General features: G+C 40.0%; 1 protein-coding gene across 3 annotated transcripts in view; it reads left to right on the forward strand.

The window, feature by feature from the left end:
- Nucleotides 1–408: 408 nt before the first annotated feature.
- The window catches only part of Prpf18 (pre-mRNA processing factor 18), a 43750-nt gene continuing 23581 nt past the window's right edge, over nt 409–20577 (forward strand). Inside the window, exons 1-5 of one of the 3 annotated variants that reach the window (XM_013151295.3) lie at nt 409–611; nt 11784–11861; nt 11976–12002; nt 14688–14792; nt 18688–18801. In XM_013151295.3, coding sequence (XP_013006749.1) covers nt 546–611; nt 11784–11861; nt 11976–12002; nt 14688–14792; nt 18688–18801 — 390 coding nt within the window. In that variant the 5' untranslated portion in view covers nt 409–545. Of the gene's footprint in view, nt 612–11783; nt 11862–11975; nt 12003–12062; nt 14098–14687; nt 14793–18687; nt 18802–20577 lie in introns of those variants that run through there. The other 2 variants (XM_003468650.5, XM_023564683.2) reach the window with 2 other exon arrangements.

The following is a 20577-nucleotide window of genomic DNA, read 5'->3' on the forward strand; positions in this document are numbered from 1 at the left end:
GGGACATTTGACAGCCTATCTGTGAATACTGCCTTTTACTCTATACCTACAAGCTAGTATTATTATTCAGGTTTTTTTCAGCCTGGTACATTACTCTTGACAAGCAAGTAACTTCAGGAACTCTGATGCAAACTTGTCTTAACATAAGTAGAGTGCTCTACCAGGAGACTTTTGGACCCACCAAGCAGATACAAAATGGTACAATAACAATTGAAAAAATGCAGCACAGGACCTCCATACTGCTCAGAAGACTTGGGTTTCAGCTATTGGTCATCTCTACTTCTTTACCAGGGGACACTACAGCTGCACTTCCGGAGGGCGCTACCAGGGGGCGCACCTCGCAGCCGCGTCGCCAACCACCGGGCCCGGGGGCGCTCTCTTTTGTCCTCTCGCTGCCCTTGGCTTCCGCCGGAAGCGCCGCCTGTTAGTTTCTGGTCTCGGGTGTTTGGGTTTGTGGGCTGCTGTGGGTCGGGGCTGCGGCCGGGTGGGGATTGTAGCGTTCTGAGGAGTCGGCCAGGGGTCTCTAGCTGAGCCCTGACACCGAGATGGACATTCTGAAGTCAGAGATCCTCCGGAAGCGGCAGCTGGTGGAGGACCGGAATCTGCTGGTGGTGAGCTTTGTGGCCTGAGTCTTCCGTGGCGTTGGGAGGAGGGTGCTGGCGGGCCCGGGGCTGTTAGCGGCTGGCCCTGTCCCGGGAGCCCCTGGATAGCCACCCGCCGGGCGCCTGGCGGTAGGATAGGAATCACGGGACCCGGCCTCTCCCCTGTGCCCACACTGTCTGCGGCTCCGATCGCGCTGCCTGGTCCCCGAGGGTGTGTGTCCAGCCGACCTGGAAGGGCGCCTCGGAACTCCTAGGAGTTCTTCCCTAGAGTACGACTCGGGCTTTTTACTCTATTCCCCGTTCCTCTTACAAAGTTTGTAGGTCTGCTTTTCACGGGCGGGAGGGTAAGATTTTCGGAGAGAAACTAAAACGAGGAGAAAGGATACCCTAATACAAGAACTTTGACATCCACACCTTACTGCATAACAGTAACTTAGGCCACCAGTTCTTAAAGCTGTGGGTCTCGGACCCTTTCATAGTCTTTAAAGTTATTAAGGATCCTGGAAGGATTTTGTTTATGCGTCATACCTATTAGCTTTTACCTATTAGAAATTAAACTAAGAAACTAAAAATACTCATATATTCACTGATTATCTAGGAAGTGATTGCTTCAGTGAATTACGCAAATCTCTCAATGGTAGACTCGTTTCATAACACAATATTTTTAAAAAGATTAGTGTGCGCTGATTTTATGCAGTTTCTGTAAACAAGTCTAAGCGTCAGGAAACTCGAATGCATGGTGGCAGATCTAAGGTCTTCAGAGCTGGGACTTTTTCTCATAGGCAACAGATACTGTCAGTTGTTGTCCTGAAGTAATAGGCCCACTGTGTTCAGTTTCAGAAACTTCATCTGACAGGTATTCAAGTCTGGAAAACCATAATTTGTCAGTATTTGTTTAGACAAAGTGATACTCATTTAGGAAGCAGCATCAGCTCAGTTGTGCAGTAGCCTTCCTCCAGCCAGCCTTCGTACTTCGGCATCAGTGAAAAAGCTTTGTATACGACTGACTTGTCACAGAGGATGTTAGGAAGATGTAATCAAAGATTGAGACCTAGTAAAATTAGTAATTTTATTACAGTTTGAGGACTCCTGGCCCAGAAATCTAAAACTTGAAATGCTCCAAAATCCAAAGCTTTTTGAGTGTCAACTGAAGCCACAAATAAAAAAGCTCACACCTGATGTCAACAGGATTTTCAAAGAGTTAGAACACTGAAAGTTCCGCGTAAAATTACCTTCAAATTCTGTGCGTAAAAACTATATGAGCTATATATGAGTTCTGTGTGTAAAGTTGGGTACAGACCCCAGATACTTCCTTTTGTATATGCAGATATTCCAGGATTAAAAAAAAATATATCTGAAATTCAAAATACCTTTGTCTCAAGCATTTTTTTTTTTTTTTTTTTTTTTTGCGGTGCTGGAGATTGAACTCACGACCTCACGCTTGCCAGACAGGTGCTTACACTGCTGAGCTAAATCCCCAGCTCCTATCCCAAGCATTTTGCATAAGGGATGCTCAACCTGTACTTCATCAAACAAATTGACAGATACAATGACAGTTTAGTGCCACTGTCTTGATTCTTGCTAAGGCTTTGGCATATTGAACTTGTCCCATTTTGCATATAATACAATATCTTAGTGTTGAAAATAGATAGGCAAATAATACAATATCTTAGTGTTGAAAATAGTTTTGATCTCATGGGTCCTCAGAAAAGTCTTAAAGGACCCATAGAAATCTGTGGACCACACATTGGTAATATCTGACTTACATTTTTGCATGTAGTATATTATTAATGTATATGATGTAAATTAGAGTTCTTAGATGGCAAATTTCATAATTTTTGAAACTTTTAAAAACAATTAGGAAAGAGCTATTAAATAGAATGTTCTTTAGCTAGCAAAATTAGTGTGGGGAACTTTGCCTATATTTCAATTTAATGCTTTTATTTCTGTCTCAGGAACTTTTTTCTTTGGATAAATGGTTTGGTAATATGTTTAAAAAATAATATATGTATTGAAGTGCATAATTGATGTTAGAAAGGACCAGAGTGCTGAAGTCTTAAGTGCTTTACAGGGAAAATTGCCTTACAAAATACTCCACTTATTCTCAGGCTTTATAAAGTACATATTTGCATAATCAGGTTATTTGTAATGGAAATAGGCCAACATATAAAAATGATCGAGTTTTTCAATATTTTGATTCTTTTCCTGGGGCATCTTTCATTTTATAATTTGGTAGTTGATTTACTCCAGACAATCCAGCCAAAAGATAAGATTAACTTCCTCAGTTATAAGGCAGTTTAGACCAACAAAGGGCATACATGAAATGGGAATTAAAAGACTGACATCGATAGTTTCTATTAAAAGTAATCTTTCAGGCTTGGGGTTTGACTCAGCGGCATGGGCACCTGCCTGACAAGTGCGAGGTTGTGAGTTTGAGCCCCAGTACCCCTCCCCCCCAAAAAGTGACCCTTCAGATGTTTGCAGTATACCTTGTATGTGCTGTCTACTTTGAACTCGTAAAGCACCTCCATAAAGCTATGGTTACTCCTCTTCAGTGAGGAGACTGAAGTTACATGCTTTGTAGCCCACACAACTAGAGAGACGTAGAGCATGGATTTTTACCCTGACGGCTCCACTTTGAAGCCTACTAGGATAACCACTGGAGATAAGACGTTTATTTGTATTCATTGGTGAATATGGAATTAATTTTGGTAGGACTCGTGTAAGAATTAATGTAAGTGCTGTCTCACTTGACTTCACAGCTGTAATTAGTGCTAAGCCAGGTGTGGCCCTGTTGTTCTCACAAGTGGTGAAACTGAGACGACAGGGTGCCAGGGGTGCCACCGTCTTATAGCCCAGGACGCACCTCCTCGAAGGTCTGTCTTGTGCGTGAGCACGCTCCTGTATACCACAACACGTGCACATCCAGAAGTCTTTTCACATTGTGCACATGGAAAGGAAATCTTGATTTGCAGCTGTATAATTGCATACAGGATCAGTAACTTTATAGCTTTTATCTTTCTACATCATAGTGTCCATCAGTAACTTTCAAACTTTTTCATTGCCCCGTCCATGGTAAGAAATACATTTTTACATCTTAATCTGAGGTATGAAACCTGTTTTTGTGAAATAATTCTTTCCATAACTAAATAATTTCATTATGGTATTATTTATTTATTTTTGCTTAAGTCACTTTCATTTTTAAAAAAATGCTGGTTAGGAATCAATAAGTAGTTTTCATTACACAATCTTGTAGCTGGAAAAGAGTTGTCTTTACATTAATACCTATTTTCGAAGAGCCACTTTATCTTTGGTGGTAATTGAAATAATACTTTGTGAGCACCTCTCTGTCAAACAACGGGGAAACCACGAAGATACTCTGCCTGATATAACTACTCAGATAAGATGCAGTGTCTGCGATGCTCGAATGCCAATGCTTGGGAGCCATGTTGGTGAATCTGTCTTTGAAGCAAGGCCTCGTTCATGTGGAACCCTGGCTGCTCTGGGAACTTAGTGGGGAGCCAGTACATTAGCAGTTTACTAGTTGTAGGTACAAGGATTAGCTTTGTGGAGAATTTTGACTCTCTTTCCAATTCATTGAATATTCTCTTTTCTTTTCTTTTTTTTTTCTTTTTGGTACCAGGGATCGAACTCATGACTGCACGCTTGCCAGGCAGGTGCTTATGTCACTGAGCTAAATCCCCAGCCCCTATTGAATATTTTCTATGTGCAGTATATTACATTATGCCACAGAACATTAAAAAGAGATGTTTGAATCTTTTCTTAAGGAACATGCATTCAGTTTTATAGAGAAAATAGAATCTAGCAGCTATGGAGTTCCTTGATTTTTTTCTTCCCCGTTAAATCAGATGAGATGACAGTTATATCTTGGGTGAAACCTTGTATCTACATTTGGACCCCAGTTCATCTTTCTCAGCATCATCAGGAGCCTTGGTATCACTTTCCCTTTTCTCCTTGTGTTTTCAACCTTTACTGGCTTATCCCCGTCAGCATGGAAAGCGTACAAGTTCCTCTCCCACTTTAAAAAGGTGTGTGTGTACCGCCCCTCTTCTTTTTAATTAGCTTCTGAAGTGGGTTCTAATTCCCTCTCACTGGCTCCTCATCAGGGGCAGTAGCATCCTCCACAGCTGATTTACTTGAGTGTTTGGCACTGTTGACACTCTGGCTATCTCTTCCCTTGGCGTCTTGGTACCACAGCTTCCTGTTTTCCTTTGTGCTTCTCGGGGTGCTTATTCTTGGTCTCCCTTATAAGCTTCTGCTGCATTTTTTTTTCCATAAAATGTTATTTACCTTAACATTCAGTTTTAGTCATTTTCTTTTCTCTTTAAAAATTGTATATTTTGGGGCTGGGGATTTAGCTCAGTGGCATAAGCGCCTGCCTTGCAAGCAGGCAGTCGTGAGTTTGATCCCTGGTACCGATAAAAAGGAAAAGGACAAAAAAAAAATAAATAAATAAAAATTGTATATTTTTTTGATAATTACCATTTTTTGGGGGAGCATAAACAGAGCCTTTGGGTAGATGTCAGAGTATCTGTTAGGTCTTTGAGGTTTTATATGAAGTTTAGGTGGCGTAAGTAGAGGACTTCCTGTTTCTGATGTGATTGGAGGGATTTAGACTCAAAGAGGGTCAAAAGTAATGATGCTTCTGGTGCCTGCCAAGTCTCTGTACCATTCTTCTCGCAGTGTTCAGCCCTCCTGAACCTTCTTCATCTGCTTAGTTCTTTGGACTTCCCTTTCTTCACATTTGTTTGTCCCTTGGAACGAACAGTATTCCATATATGACCTTCTCCGTTTCCTGACTCTCAATGGTAATCAGCAAGAATCCTTTAAAGTTTTTTTACTATAATGGAGGAAAAAACTGTTGTGGAGAGGGGTTTTTGCTGTTTGATACCATTTTTGGACTCTGCTGCAAAGCAGATTTTTTCCTTAATATTTTACTATGAAAATTTTTCAAACATACAGAGAATTTAGAGGAACTATGCAGTATAAGGAAGTTGGTGTTGCTAAAGATGTTGTTTAAATTGGTAAGTCATGATCAACAGTGTTAGGCCAGGTAGGAAGGCTGTTACTAGCTTGGAAATATGAAAGGCAGACGGCAGGTTGTAGTCTGAGTCTGTCACTGGTGAAAAAGCTGGGGCTATAAATGCAGATGTCGTTAGGGATGACCCATCAGTGAGCGGTAATGGGGAAACCTGTCATGCCAGTAAGGAGTGAGAACTGGGGTTCATAGCGTAACTAGGCCTGGGGAAGCAGCCAGTGCTGATAAAAGGGCTGCTGAAAATTATGTACACCACTTCGAAACAAGGACCCAGAGAAACGGTGTTTGCTCTCACCAGGTTTTCAACTGTAATGAAACACTGGCCTTTTCTGGAAGAAAACGCCCAGGAGGGCACACATTTCCCAGGCAGAGAAGAAAATGCCAGGCCATAGCCTGTGGAGGACAGCCTAACCTTAGTGGTGTGTGCAATGGAGTGGTGACCTCAAGATAAAACCTCTCTTGATTTATCACCCTGAGACTCCCAGGGTGTTCAGAAAACATAAAGTCATTAAGAATAGGCTAGGGCGTCACCTGGAGATCTAATGCAAAGGGCTGGGTATCAAGAGTACTTTTTCTTGAGTGGATCAGGGAGGCTTTCTGTCCCAGTGTTAAGAAATATTTAGAGGACAAAGGTTTACCATTCAAGGCTCTCCTCATCATAGACAGTGCTCCTGCTCACCCATGAGATTTGGAAGAATACTTCACTGATGAATTCCTATGGCTCTCACATTTGGAAGAATTTCTCTCACCTCGTACTGCAGTCTGTGGGCCAGCAGGTTATAGCTAGCTTTACGAAGTTATACACCAAAGAACTACTCCTGAAGTGCTTCTAGATGGTCTCAGATACAGATTTAACTCTTAAAGAGTTCTAGAAAGAACACTGCAAAATCCTTTCTTGTGTGGGGTTGAGAAGTCTTGGGCCAGTGTGTCTCTAAGGACTGAGATCCGATGAAGAAAGTGTGACCTAAAATTGCCTAAGAGAGAGGCTTGGAAGGCTGTGATGAGAACCCAAGCCTTCAGCTGGCCCATTCTCAAGTTTATCTACTCTAGAAATTGCACATAAGTGGGATTATACCATGTGGTCTTTTGGAACTTTGATCAGAATAATAGTTGGAGTTTTGTCCATTCTGCTGTATGTACCAGTTGTATTTTTATTGTTGACTGCTGTGATACTCTTAATTACCCAGATTGACCCATTTTGTTTATTTTCCTACTGCTGAGTACTTTGGCTATAATCTATTGTGAGCAAAGATTCTGGAACCTTTGGAAACGGGTCTTATGCCTTCATTTTTCTTTTATTTATTTTTTTTTTAATTTTTTTTATTTAAGAGGAAAAAGAGAAAAACACAAAACAAACCAAAGCGGCGTAAGGGTACACGCAATACAGAACTACAAAACAAAACAAAACAAAACAAAACAAAACAAAACAAAAAAACATAACAGTAAGAAATTACCTGCTAGTAGATTACACACTATCTTCTTGAAAATAGTTCCTCAAATCACAGTATCAAAGAACACAAGGTGGACATTCAAACAGGGAGACTGCAAACAGCTGTGTTCAATGTTCCAAAAACATTGATAAAGTCAGCTATTTAACACCCCCAAACACACTTGCTGTTATATCCGTTAGAGCTTTTTTTTTTTCCCTCTCTTTTTTACAGCAAAATTTACACATCTTGGATTTTATTACTCCTTAGTGCTTATTACTTTCTTTGGGGGGGGGGGGAGAATACAGTCAAATATGGCAAAACAAAGCTGTCAGTCAATACCAAGGATAGACATAGCACATGGTGTAGAACAGAGTACAAGTTTATCAACAATGGTTATCAACGTTGTCCCTTGTTTCCTTAAAAAGAATTGTCTATCTTATTAGATATTATAAAGTTGGACAAAACAGTAGAGAACAAGACCAATAAAACTTAGGCATTGTAAACATTACAGGACTTCCAAAGAAGACAATAGTCAAACCAGAATGGTATCTTAGTGAATCTTATTGTCTTCAAAGTAGTTGCCTATGTCTTCAAACTTGATACTATCATATAGAATGGAACAGAGTCTAATCAGTCAAAACAAGATCGTGGGAGTACTACAGGACTTCAAAACAAGTTAATAGGAAATCGAAAAGAGTTACTATTTATATATGCTAATTTTTTGAATTTTTTCTTTAATTAAGACAAACATAAGAAATGACTAAATAATTTTTTTTGAAACAATAAGGGGGAGATTGAGATAAAACAGGACATAACAATATAAAAATAGAGGTCACAGCATGACTGTTTCAACAACCTAGTACTTCACCAGCTTATAACCTGACTTAATAGTAGTTACCATAGTGTCTTTTTCCTTGAAATATTTGGATAAAACTTCATGTACTCTAGCTTCAAATATTTTCATATCAAGAAGCCCAGAATAAAGCCTTTCTAATTAATGAGTGAAAACTTTATAAGGCTTTAAGGCCACCTAATGGGGAATCATGATTACCACATATTTTTATATATTTGAATCATTATTTACATTAGGGAAACTATTCGGTATTCACACATCGTTCATTTTTCTTTAGAATTGCTGGGTCATAGACTACATGTACTAAGTTTTCTAAAGTTTCCCAGTCCCCATTTTTTTTTTTTATTTTAAAGAGGATAAAATAATAAAACCAAAACAAACCAGTATAAGAGATACAGGACTTCAAAACATTATAAAATCAACAATAGTTAGTGAATTGCTTTTTGATGTCTTCAAAATAGCTGCAGATAAGTTCAGATATAGTAAAAATCAAACAGAACAATAAAATAGAAATGATAAACACAAAACAGTAAATGCAATAAAAGATTTCAAAACAAGCCAATAGGGGCTGGGGATTTAGCTCAGCGGCATAAGCACCTGCCTTGCAAGCAGGCGGTCGTGAGTTTGATCTTAGGTACCGATAAAAATGAAAAAAAAAAACCAAGCCAATAGTAAATCTGAAGTTGCTACCATACATATATCTTGCTATCTTTGAAATAGCTGCTCCTGCCTTTGGCTTTAACATAATCAAACAAAACAAAAGAGAATAAAACCCAACCCAACAAAACAATAGGAACAATATAGGACTCCAAAACAAGACCATAGGGAATCAGCAATGGCTGCAGCCCTCAGAAGGAGATCACCCCCCAGATGTCACACTGCTTACCGCTATCCTCTGAACCCACGATCAGACCACTGGCCTAGACCTGCAATCTTAGTGAAACACCAGAGCACCACAGGCATCCAATCGCATTTCACCTCCACGGCTCTCATCACAGCCTGTTTCTCCGGATCAGCTGGTCACTTGGGGAGTGGGTGAGTACTTGGATGAGTACTTGATTGACTGTGCTCTGGAAGGGGCTTGGGTCTGCCTGTTCCCAGTCTGGCAGTGGCCGCGGCGCAGGGTGCTGGTTCCGATTGGCCAGTGCCCATTTTCTAAAACAGCTGCACCCTGTTGCACATCATCCAGCAACGCAAGGGTCGGCTTGCTCTGCATCCTTGACAGAAATTTGTGTCTTCTTCCCTTCGGTGGCAGACATCTCACTGTGGTTTGAATTTGCATCTTGTTGATAATAAATGAGATTAATAAACATTTTGCCTGTGGTTCTTGGCTGTTTTTGTATCTTTGTGAACTGTTAACATTGGTTAGTTGCTTTTTGCTTATTAAAGTGAAGGAAATCTTTGTGTATCTTACATATCAGTTCTTTGTCAGAAACATGTTTTGTGACTGTGATCTAGATGATGGGTTTTCTGTTCATCTTCTTGAGCATATCTTTTGAAGAGCAGAAGTGTTTAATTTTGACCAAGCTGTCTGTGCAATTTTCTATAGTTAGCATTTTGTGTCCTGTTTGAGAATTTCAAGTATAGAATATAATCAGTTGACGTTTTCTTAAACGTTAAGCCAACACCTACCATGTGATTGGCTTTCCTGCTTCTAGATACTCATTTGAGTAAATCACAAAGATATTTTCTTGCATTATCTTCTGAAAATTTATTTTTGTATAAAAAATCAGTTTTAGAAGTTTGGTCAGTTTTTTATTTGATACGCAGTGTGAATAGTAGTTTAAGAATCATATAAAGTCAGATAATGGAAAGAATACTACCGTCACTGCTTTATTTTTTTATTACTTTTCTTTTTTCTCTCCTCCCTTATTCACTTTTTCTGAAAGTTTCCAACATACACAAAAATAGAATTGTATAATGAACTCCTGTATAACCTTCTCCTAATATAGGTAATGCTAAAATAAGGACCCTTTTTTTTTTCTTTTTGAGATCGTCTTATGCAGTTCAGGCTGGCCTTGATGCATGTTATATTGCTCACACCCAACAAAACTGAAATTACTTTGGTAATCTCATTAGGTTCACATTCTGAATCCTTGAATTAAAATATATGCACATATGTTTTTACACTTGTTTTGGTCAGATAAAATCCGAAGAAAATTGATGAATTTCATTTGCTCATTATGACTATAATGGCTTTTTAGTGGAGAACATTTTTATTCCTCCGTCTCCTCCTTTTTCTCCATACATTTACTTGCTGGAGGAAGTGGGGACCAGTTTGTAGAGGGTCCTGTTTTCGTTAGATTTCTTCTCATTGTTGCCAGGTAGCTTATCACCCTGGCCCAGTGGTGCCACTGTGCATACCACAGCAGGATGTTTGTACACTGAAACCTGGATGGTTCACCGTCACTGCTAGTGCCTCCATGTTGGGAGAAGACTACTTCCTGTGGCGTCACTTAGGGCTCTTCTCCCCTTACTAATGCCAGCCTTGATTAGCCAGCTTCAGTGTTGGCAACCTAAGCTTTCCCTTGTCACCATCAAACCTTTCTTTTAATAATGCTGGCATTCACTGATGATCGTTGCCTGAGAAAGGGAGCTTTGGAGCCATGGGGTGCTTTTAATACTGTACACATAGCTGGGTGTGGTGGCACACTCCTGTAATCCCAGCACTGGAGAGGTTGAAGCAGAGGGATCACTGGGAGTTCGAGGCCAGCCTAGGACACATAGTGAGTTCAAGGCCTATCTGAAGGCTATAGCAAGACCCTGTCTCCATTAAAAATAAAAGCACATGTGGAGGTATTGAGGCCCTGCTACAATTACCATAAAGTAGGGAAGTATCTGTTTTTGAGTGAAGTTCTCAATGGATTAGTATTGCCAGGTAGAGCTGCAGAGAGTAACAGGCTTATAAATTAGGTTGTACAGGGGCTGGGGATTTAGCTCAGCAGGCATAAGCACCTGCCTTGCAAGCAGGCAGTCATGAGTTCGATCCCCGGTACCGATAAAAAGGAAAAAAAAAAAAATTAGGTTGTACATTTCACAGTCAGAATATATGAAAGTAGATTTAGTGCTCTTAGCATCAAATCATACATATGCTAAGATTCCAGGTGAGAAAAAAGAATTTAAACATACTTTATATTAAGAGGGTATTAAAGCATAGCATTTTATGTGGTTCATAATGAATCTATTTATAGAAATTGTCTTTGAGCTCAGACATTAGGAAATTTAAAAACGCTGTGTTGGTTTCTTTTCATTACTGTGGACACAGCTCCTTGGAGCCATGGTTCGGGCCTCTGGCAGTAGCGGGTTTGAGGCCCTGGCAGCCTCTGGAGCCCAGCTCTGTCCTGCTCTGCTGTGCTTACTCTCGTTTTCACGGGCAGCTGCTCTCTCCCTCCCTGGCCCACCCTGCCTCTGCCCTGGGCTCAGTGCAAGTCCCCTGGAGGGGAGGGAACAGCCAGAATGGCCCAGGGCTGGGGAGTCTGAGGCTCCTTCCCTAGCACCGTGGGCAGAGAAGTGGTGGGTAGCTGGACTATGGGGCTTTGTGACCGGGGTCTGCGTAGGGCCATATGTGGCTGTAACCAAGTGATGGGGGTCTGCAGCCTGGAACTGGCCCGCTCCGTGGGTTTGGGGACAGGCAGATTTGCCTGTTCATCTGGAGAGTCTTTGCTCCTTGGCTCCTGCACACACCAGAGCCCAGGCTCTCCGGAGGAGAAGTGGCCTGTTATAAGTAACTGTGTGACCATTTTAGGAATCCCGAAACACTGAGTGTTTCTAAAAGCACTTGATACTGTGGAACATGAAAATTTTCTTAGTTTTATGTTAACTTATTTTTTCTTTATTAGGAAAATAAAAAATATTTCAAACGCAGTGAACTTGCAAAGAAAGAAGAAGAAGCATATTTTGAAAGATGTGGCTATAAGGTATGAATGTCAGCTTTTAAGTTGAATTGTATATTTCTGCGTTTAAATTTATACAGCTATTGTTAAAGGACAAAATTATTGATCTCTGTTCAATTTATCAATGTTATATATTAGCCTATAAGTGAGAAGCCATCTGGAGAGGTATGATTTTTTAATTTTTGCTTTTTTAAAAAATGATTTTTGAATTCAGGAATATACATGCATGACTTTTGGCTTGGAATGGTTTGGCTTTTGTGGACAGCATGAAGTGGCTTGAGATGAAAGCTTGAATTTTTTTAATATATATATTTAAATCCTGGATTTTAGACTGTCTTATGTCGTCTGCTCCACGGCTCCTTGTCCCCACCTCTCCCAATAAAACTGTTTCCAAAGAATTCAGAAATTCTTGTTACAGATTGTTCCATGTCAGTGATGTCAGCAGTGGTAGTTCTTCCCCTGCTTTCTCCTGAATATCAGAGCCATGAATTTATGTTTGCATTGTTAATAATCCTTCTGGCCCCTAACAGAGTAGTTCTGAACGTGCCCCACATACACTTACCTGCTTTTGTTGTAATAAGGTTAGGGTTAGGGTTACTGCTTAGTCTACTAGATAGGAAATTAATTGTGAAATACCATTTAGAAACAAGTGAGATTTCTGAAAAGCTTTCCTTGCATATTTTGGAAGCATAACTGAAAATATTTTTGAGATTACCTAGTTGACAATGTACTGGAATTTTTATTGGAAGGGGTTAAAGGTGAGGAGGTGGAGAAGTTACATTGAAGTTATTTTAAATGAAGACAAGTTGAATAATTTTAACTCACAGTTAAGAGGTTCTTTTGAAATACTTTTTTCTAACTCAAATTTGAAATTGACATTTTGCTTGTGAAAGGTCAGTGCATGTGACCTTGTGGAGATTAACCTCCGGGACAGCTTTTCTGAGGGAGCATGAGGAATGCAAACGGCGCCTGTGTGCACTTGGCTTTACTTGGTAGCGTTGGGTGAGACAAGGATTGAGGGAGAATGTCGTTATACTTCTGGTAGGCTTTGTAAATGTGGAAGCGTGTCTTTGTACTTGATATTTTTCCATGATGAAAATGCCAATGTCATTGACTTCTATTTCAGGAAATTGAAATAAGTTTAAGTAAATAGCCACTGAGTAGATACTTAGGAGACTTCTTACTGTTCCCAGTTCCCTTCTCTGTTTGATTCCCCAGTTTAGTTCTTTATGCCCTTTTTCTTCCTTTGCTTACTGATGGAAGTGATTATGTGTGTTTGGACAGAGACACTGCGGAGTGAGTCCAGAGAGTGCTGAATTGTACCCCAGTCCAGAGTCTCTACTTAATGTGGAGATACAGTCTGCCTCATTTGCCCAGCAGGCCTTGGGCTTACAGCCCTGCTGCCTCCGCCTCTTGGATAGCTGAGGTTATAGGTGTGGCCATTGCTCCCTCTAGAATTCTCATTTTTTGCTCCCCCAATATTGTCTAGCTCAAGCGTGCCCTAGAATAAGGATCATTACCGTAAACGAGTGTGCTGACTTGTATGTTCAGTTCTTTGAATTCGAATCTTTTTGTAGCTTTTTGAGAAGGTAGGAAAATGTGGCAGAGGAGCAGTTCTGTGGTATCTCGTGTCTGGTACAATCAGGGCCCCTGTTTGACTATGATCATATTGCTTGGGACTTTTGAGTCCAGCCGACAAAGTCTCTTTTCCCAGAGCCATTGCCTATCTTTATATAAACTAAAATGCTTTCTCCTTGAAGTTTTGGGGAAATAACCTGTGTGTGAGACGAAGCACAGGTCTTCCTTTCTAAAACTGTTTTTAATACATCTTTCTTGGTGGCAGTGACGGTATCCTATGCATTGCTTTCACCTCTTTTATTCCTGGGTACTAGTTGTTACTCTTTTTAAGGCTCAGTGCTGATTTGGCCTGTGGAAACGTGGAAGTAAGTGTCCTACTCATTTTACCTCAGTGTCTGTGGCTGTGATAATACAACCTTTAGACACAGAGTCATGAGTTACGTAATTTTTATTCTGTAGTTTCTTTAATCGAATGTGTTTTTCTTGAGGTTGACCTTTTAATGTTCCTTTGACTGTTACCCACTGCGCGTTTCAGATTTGCCTTGAGTAGATGAGAGACTGATCAGTATGTTTTACAGATCATGTGCTGGTTTATAAATTGCAGCTTTATCAGAAGATTTGAGAAAATATGAGAACACCATCTCCAGGTTCATCTGGACAAGAATGCCTGCTTGTTCCTTGGGTGGGTTGTATAGAGAGGTGTTTTCGATTGTATTTCTACCAGATTTGTGGCTCTGTTGGTGGGCCAGCTCTGCACAGCATTGGGGATTTTTCTGCTGGTCCAGTAGTGACTTCTCCACCATTGGATACCTTGCAGAAAGAAAAAGAGGGGAAAGCCGGAGCTGCAAGCTTCACAGACTTTGGTTGGAAAGCGGTTCATTTCTTTAGTTTTCATTTTAAAGCTGAGCACCAGTCAGTTTCCATAAGACAGTTTCTCGAAGAGAAGCAAATTGTTTTAAAGAAAAGACTGCATACCCTCAGAACCTGGGGAGGAAGTGAGTGAGATGTTAGCACTGCTGAGTTTGGACTTTGGAAGCCGATACAGTGGTATCACTCTTTTGCAACAAAGCTCTGCCTCCCATGTGCATGCTTCCTACTCGGGATGTTGCTGAAGTGGATGTTTGATACCTCACCAGAGTGCGCACATTTCTTAGGAGCTTTTCCTCAGGAATGTTAAAAGGACCTGCTGTATTTTATTGTTTAGCTAAGGCAATAGAATGACAAATACTAACTCCAAAAGCTGAATTTTACTTATTTTGGGTATTAATACAGATACAGCCCAAAGAGGAGGACCAGAAACCACTAACTTCATCAAATCCAGTATTAGAACTTGAACTGGCAGAAGAAAAATTACCCATGACTCTTTCTAGGCAAGAGGTAAGTTTATGTATGAGTATTTTGTGGGAGAAAGGAAAAATCTCCCCAGTATGTGACTGATGTGTCATTATTTCCTGTAGGAAGTGACCTGTGCACCGAAGACGGTTTTCTCCATGATCTAAGTCAATCTCTGCTTCTTTGCTTGGTAGTACTATTCTACTTTTCAGAAACACTGTGTCATAAATCTCTATAAATACATGTGCTCTAAGTAAATATAATTAAATTTACGTATCCTGATCAATGTTAGTTGTTATTTAAAAAGTTAAAATGTGGGGGCCGGGGAAAAGCTCAGTGGCATAAAGTACCTGTCTGATAAGTGCTAGGTCGTGCATTTGATTTCCGGTACCAAAAAAAAAAAAAAAACGTCATGTGCTAGAAAGAACTCAGGCTGTGTACAAGGGTGTAAAACAGCATCGTCTCCCCGCTTCTGACCCACTCCCCGCCCTCATGTTCGTATTCTCAGCTTGCAAGTGTGTATATGTCTGCTTCCCTCTCGCATGAAGGAAACCACGCTTTCTTCACTGAAGAAACCCAGTTCTTTGATGGTTTTGTGTTGGAGATATGTATGTTTGTACTGCATGTGAAAATTTTTTTACCAGTAAATATGTGACTTTGGGCAAGTGACCCAGCCTTTCTAACTTGTGGTTTCCTTTTATGGGATGGGAGAATAGCAGCGTCTGCCTCATGAGGTTTCTATGGCTAAATGAGGAAATCCATGAAGGTAATACATAGAGAATAGTAGTGGTAGGTAATGTGTTGTGAGTAGTATTGTGGCTCACTAGCCCTTTATTGATGGATATGTGTTGTTCTTCACTGCTTATTGTTACAAATAATGCTCTGTATAGGGAACATCCTTTCACATATCTCCATGTATTTGTCCAGGTTTATTAATGAGACAGTTTTGTAGAAAAAGGAATTTCTGAGTAACTGGGCACAGTGGTGCATGTTGGTAATCCCAGCTATTCAGAAAGCTGAGACAGGAGGATCGCAAGTTCAGGGTTAGTCTGAGCAATTTAGTGAAATCTTGCCTCAGAAATACAGTTTAAAAGGGGCTGAGGTATAGCTAAGCGGTGCCATAGTCAGTCAAAAGTCCGTTTATTCACTCTGATCCTACAGTATATCCACTTGACTTTTGACCATGTCAGAAGTACCATTTGCCAGCCTCAGTCACTATTTTAAAGTGCTTTGGCATTGGTCAGTCAAAAAGCAATATTTAAGTTTTTTTGCTACACGGATCTGTGAGAGAAAGAACCTTGTCTTAACTTGCAGCTTTCTCTTATTGAAGACTAGAATCGATATGCTGTCGAGTGCTCGGTCGTCATTAGTCTTTGAGAGTAGCTCTCGCTCTGTTGTTAAGTTGGTGCCTTTTCTGATTGGTAAGCAGCACATCTGTGTGATGAAAGTTTTAACCTATATCTCAGATGTGCATATTTTCACCAGTCTGCCCTTCACTTCTTACGTGCATAAGTTTCAGGTTTTATGTGATTTATTGGATACCTGTCTTTATCATGTGTGTGGCTTGGGTGCCTTGCTTAGAAACATTTTACCTAACCCTAGAGGTTAAAGTATGTTAGTGTTTCCCCTCCTGTATGAACTCTTTCTTTATAGGGTTTTTCTTTATGTTTTTATTAATTCCATGGCTAAAATGAACATGTATTAAATTGCAAAATTAGAGAAATTTAAAATCTCATGTCACTCATGTATTTTATAATTTTATCAAAATGTTATATTAAAAAACTATTTTACAGTTTGCTTTATGTACCTGTCTAAACGTTGTGAAGTTTGGATTAAAAGGCAAAGTACTTTTAAGTAGTTGATCTTACGGGTTCTGCTCATTACTCATTGTTGGATATTAATAGCTGGATGTCCTATAAGGTGGGAAGTGGGAGCTTCTTCTCTCACTAAGGAAATTCTGTCGACATGGTAAAAGGGAACTCAGAGGCTCAAGTTTTCACTTGACCCTTTTGTTGTCTGCATCACCTTTTTTGTATCTATTTATGTATTTAAAATTTAGAATAATAGAATCCTTGCATATTTTGAGTTCAGATAGTTTATAATCTTGCCAGAAAGCTGAACCACTATCTTATAACCCCACCTAGATGAGAATTAGCCGTTTAAACTGATATATGAGAACACATTACATAATTCTCATAACTCAGTTTAGTTACTGTATTAATAGCCCCCAATTTTAAGCAGTGTTTTGAGGCACTAACAAATGTTTCCTGTCTCCTTCTGTCCTTCTCTTTCTCTCTCTGTCTGTCTCAGTCTCTCTGTTTCAGTTCTTATCCTTTTTCATTGGCTCTCTCAGTTTGTCATCCTTAGTCTTTGTCTGCATATCTGGTTGTCCGTAGGAATGAACATTAATACTGCAGGTACAGCATCTAGGTCAGAAGGCTGGTACTCTTGCTTCTCACAGATTAGCACACTTGCAGCTTTGTTTTGGGCACTGTGTTGCACATTTTTAGAAGGAATGTTGCAGAGAGAACCCTTTCAGAGGAAAGATGCCTGACTCTAGAAGCTACCTATAAAAATTAGGTGGTGAAGGAATCTGAAATACTTACCCTAAAAAGAAAAATTGTACAGATGTCTTTCAAGAGCTCAGTGAAGACAGCCCTGGTTTTGGGAAAGCGTTGAATGTCCTCTGTTGTGACACAGGGTAGAAGGAAAACGGGCAGGAATCCAAGGTCAATTTCAGCATCGAGGAGCAACACATCCTGTCCAAAATGGGGTGGGTGTTTCACAAAGAGACATGGTACCCGTTACAAATCAGCTAGGGACCTGATGTTTTGAGGTCATTTCTACATGATTGGAGGTAGTACTGGATGACCTCCTAAATTTCTTTCTTAATCTTAACTTATTATTAACCCAGGGGGGACAGATCTTCCAGATAAAAGTTCTTAAATTTTAAAAAATTTGGATCAACTTTAATTTTCATAATTATATTGTTTCTCCTCTTTAAAATGAAATACAGCATGTATATTAAAAGCGTATAAAACACTGCGGTGTAAAGGATAATTACAAAACAGAGACCCATACAACTATCATCCAACCGTGAAATCAAGTCTACACCTCAGGAGCCTCGGAGACGACTCCCTCAGTCAGAACTCTCGCTTCTGAGGCACGAGGTTTGGGTTTCGCTGTACTACTGCAGTGCCTGCTCTGCGTACACGATCATGGAGTTAGCAGCCAGCTCCAGAGTTCATGTTCCTTCTTTAGACCCTCGCTGTCCTTTACCCCACCATAGTGCTGTTATTCCTGCGTATTCTGCTGCACAGATTGCTCCACCTGAAACAGGCAGCCAGAGAACCTGAAGTGTTGAGGTGGTTTGGATGTGATCACAACGTAGCCTATTTGTTTATGAAAAATTAAGCAAAACCAAACAGAACTTACTTTTGGCACAGTGTTTGAAGACTAGTATTTGGTCACCTAAACTAATGTGTTAGTGTGAGGGGTAACTGTTTTCTTGCTCTGCCTTTTTAAGAGACTAAGAGTTATCATTATGGACAGTGAGGGCCGTTTTCTTACTTTCTTACAGGTAAGGTTGAATGTGCTTGTGTTCATGTCTTACAGAAACCTGGATGGCTTCTATTACAGGCTTGCTTTAGCACTGAACTGTAGATCTGTGTCAGAGCACTTCTAGTAATAAAATTTGTAACAGTGACATCTGTGTCAAAATAGACTTGTAACTAAATTATTTTCATTCATTCACAGACATCTAACTGAAATGACTAAAATACCTGAAGAATTATAGATTTCACTTAGAAGCATGTATTTGATTGTCAGTTTTTTTTAAACTCATGTTTTAGTATTAAGGTAAAATACGCAGAGTGTTTTAAGATGTTTAGTTTTTTTTTCTTCAAAAGTTAATTTATTGGACATTTGTTTCTCTTTATAGGTAATCAGAAGATTGAGAGAAAGAGGAGAACCAATTAGACTGTTTGGAGAAACTGATTATGATGCTTTTCAACGATTAAGAAAAATAGAAATCCTCACACCAGAAGTTAACAAGGTAAGAAGGCAAACCAGAACTAGAAAAATACACGACACCACATAAACTGGAATAGTCTGGAATTTGATGGATGGCATTATTACAGGCAAAAATGGAAAAATAGTTACTTTACTGCTGCTGAAGGTAAGATTTCTTTAAGAAAAATGTATGTATCGTAATCATACAATTCAGCACATTTTGACAAATACGCACACCACCCTTAGCAGACACAGGAGGTTCTCATTGCCTCAGAAGCCCCCGGCGTCCTTCCTGGCCAGTTCCCACGGTCCTCCTCACCCCGCGGCAGCTGCCGTTGTGAATTCTGTCACCACTGATGAATTTGGCTGGTTCTCATAACTGGGGTGCTGTGCCTGTTTTTGCTCAATATAACATTGGTTAACTTTATCCAAGCTATTGTGGACTTCATGGTTTCCTTTTCGTTGCTCTGTGATACTCAATTATGTGAATGTACCACTGTTTGTTTTATGTAATTGGATTGTTACCTTTTTGTGAATGAATTTAGAAGTTCTTTGTGTATTCTGGATTACATCTTTTGTCAGGTAACAGATCTGTCTCTGAATGTTTTCTCTTTGTGGCATATTCTCTCAATGAAATCTTTTGCTGAGCAGTTTTAAATTTTGATGAAATTCAGTTCACTAGCTTTTCCTCTTATGGTTGTTGCTTTTTAAATTTTCCTTTCCCAAGGCCTCTAAGAAATTTCTTATGCTTCTTTTAGAAGCTTCATAGTTTAGCTTTTACATGGAGGCTTTGACCCTGTTTTTATGGCTCAGTATGTGGTCTATTCCATGGGCTCTTGAGTAAAATATATTTTTGGTTATATAGTTCTACAAATGTCAATTATGATAGTTTTTCCAAATCTTCTGTGGTCTCTAATTGCTGTATCAATTACTGAGAAATGGGTATGGTTATGTGTGGCTGTGTAACAGACTACCTCAATTCTTAATCATATTAAACAGTCCATTAATGTGAATTCTTTTTGTCTCTGACTGTAACAAATCACCATGAAATGTGGTAGTTTGAGATGGTGTATCATCTTATCTTGGTTACTTTTATCTTGTTGATGGGACAAAATACTCAACACCCAAAATGAAGGAAGGAAAGGTTTATTTAGCTCACTGTTTGTGGAGGTTTTACTTCATAATCAGCTGGCCTGATTATGGCTTCAAGGCAGGGTGGCATGGCACAAGGGCAACACTTCAAGGTAGCAGCCAGCAAAAGTAGCCAGAACAAAAGGTGGGGAAGACCAAACCTCTTCTCCTCTATATTGTAAACAGATTACCCTCCCCTACTCACATGAGTATAGCATTCACACCATCTGAATGCCCTCCTCTTGTACAAACTGAGGATATTACAAAGCAAGGACCCTGGCAATGGCCACCCCCACCCTCTTTGACCACTTAATTAAATTTCTGAAGCTTTCAAGTTGACACAACATATCAACCATAATACATCTCAGATAGTTTTGTGGTTTGATTTAGTTAAGCTAGGCTGTCTTTTGCTTGGCGTCTTCCATCTGATTGTGTCAGGATGTGGCTGATGTCACTTCGTGACTCCCTGGACGAATCCTCTCAGATGGTGCCAGGCTTCTCTGCTAAAACAGCTGGCATGGCTGGGGCTGGCCTAGGCATCTCTTCTGCACATGTTTTGTTGGCTAGCTTGCTTTCCTGACTGCTTGCTTCGTTTGTGGGCAAACTGCTTTCCTGCTTCAATTCTAGCCTTGTGGTTCTGGTCCTGTGGCACTGACAGTTGCCTGAATGGTTTTTAGTCATCTGTGTG

This window comes from Cavia porcellus, unplaced genomic scaffold (genome assembly GCF_034190915.1).
Source record: "Cavia porcellus strain 051 isolate PalLab524CR breed Dunkin Hartley unplaced genomic scaffold, mCavPor4.1 scaffold_7, whole genome shotgun sequence".
Taxonomy (NCBI): domain Eukaryota; kingdom Metazoa; phylum Chordata; class Mammalia; order Rodentia; family Caviidae; genus Cavia; species Cavia porcellus.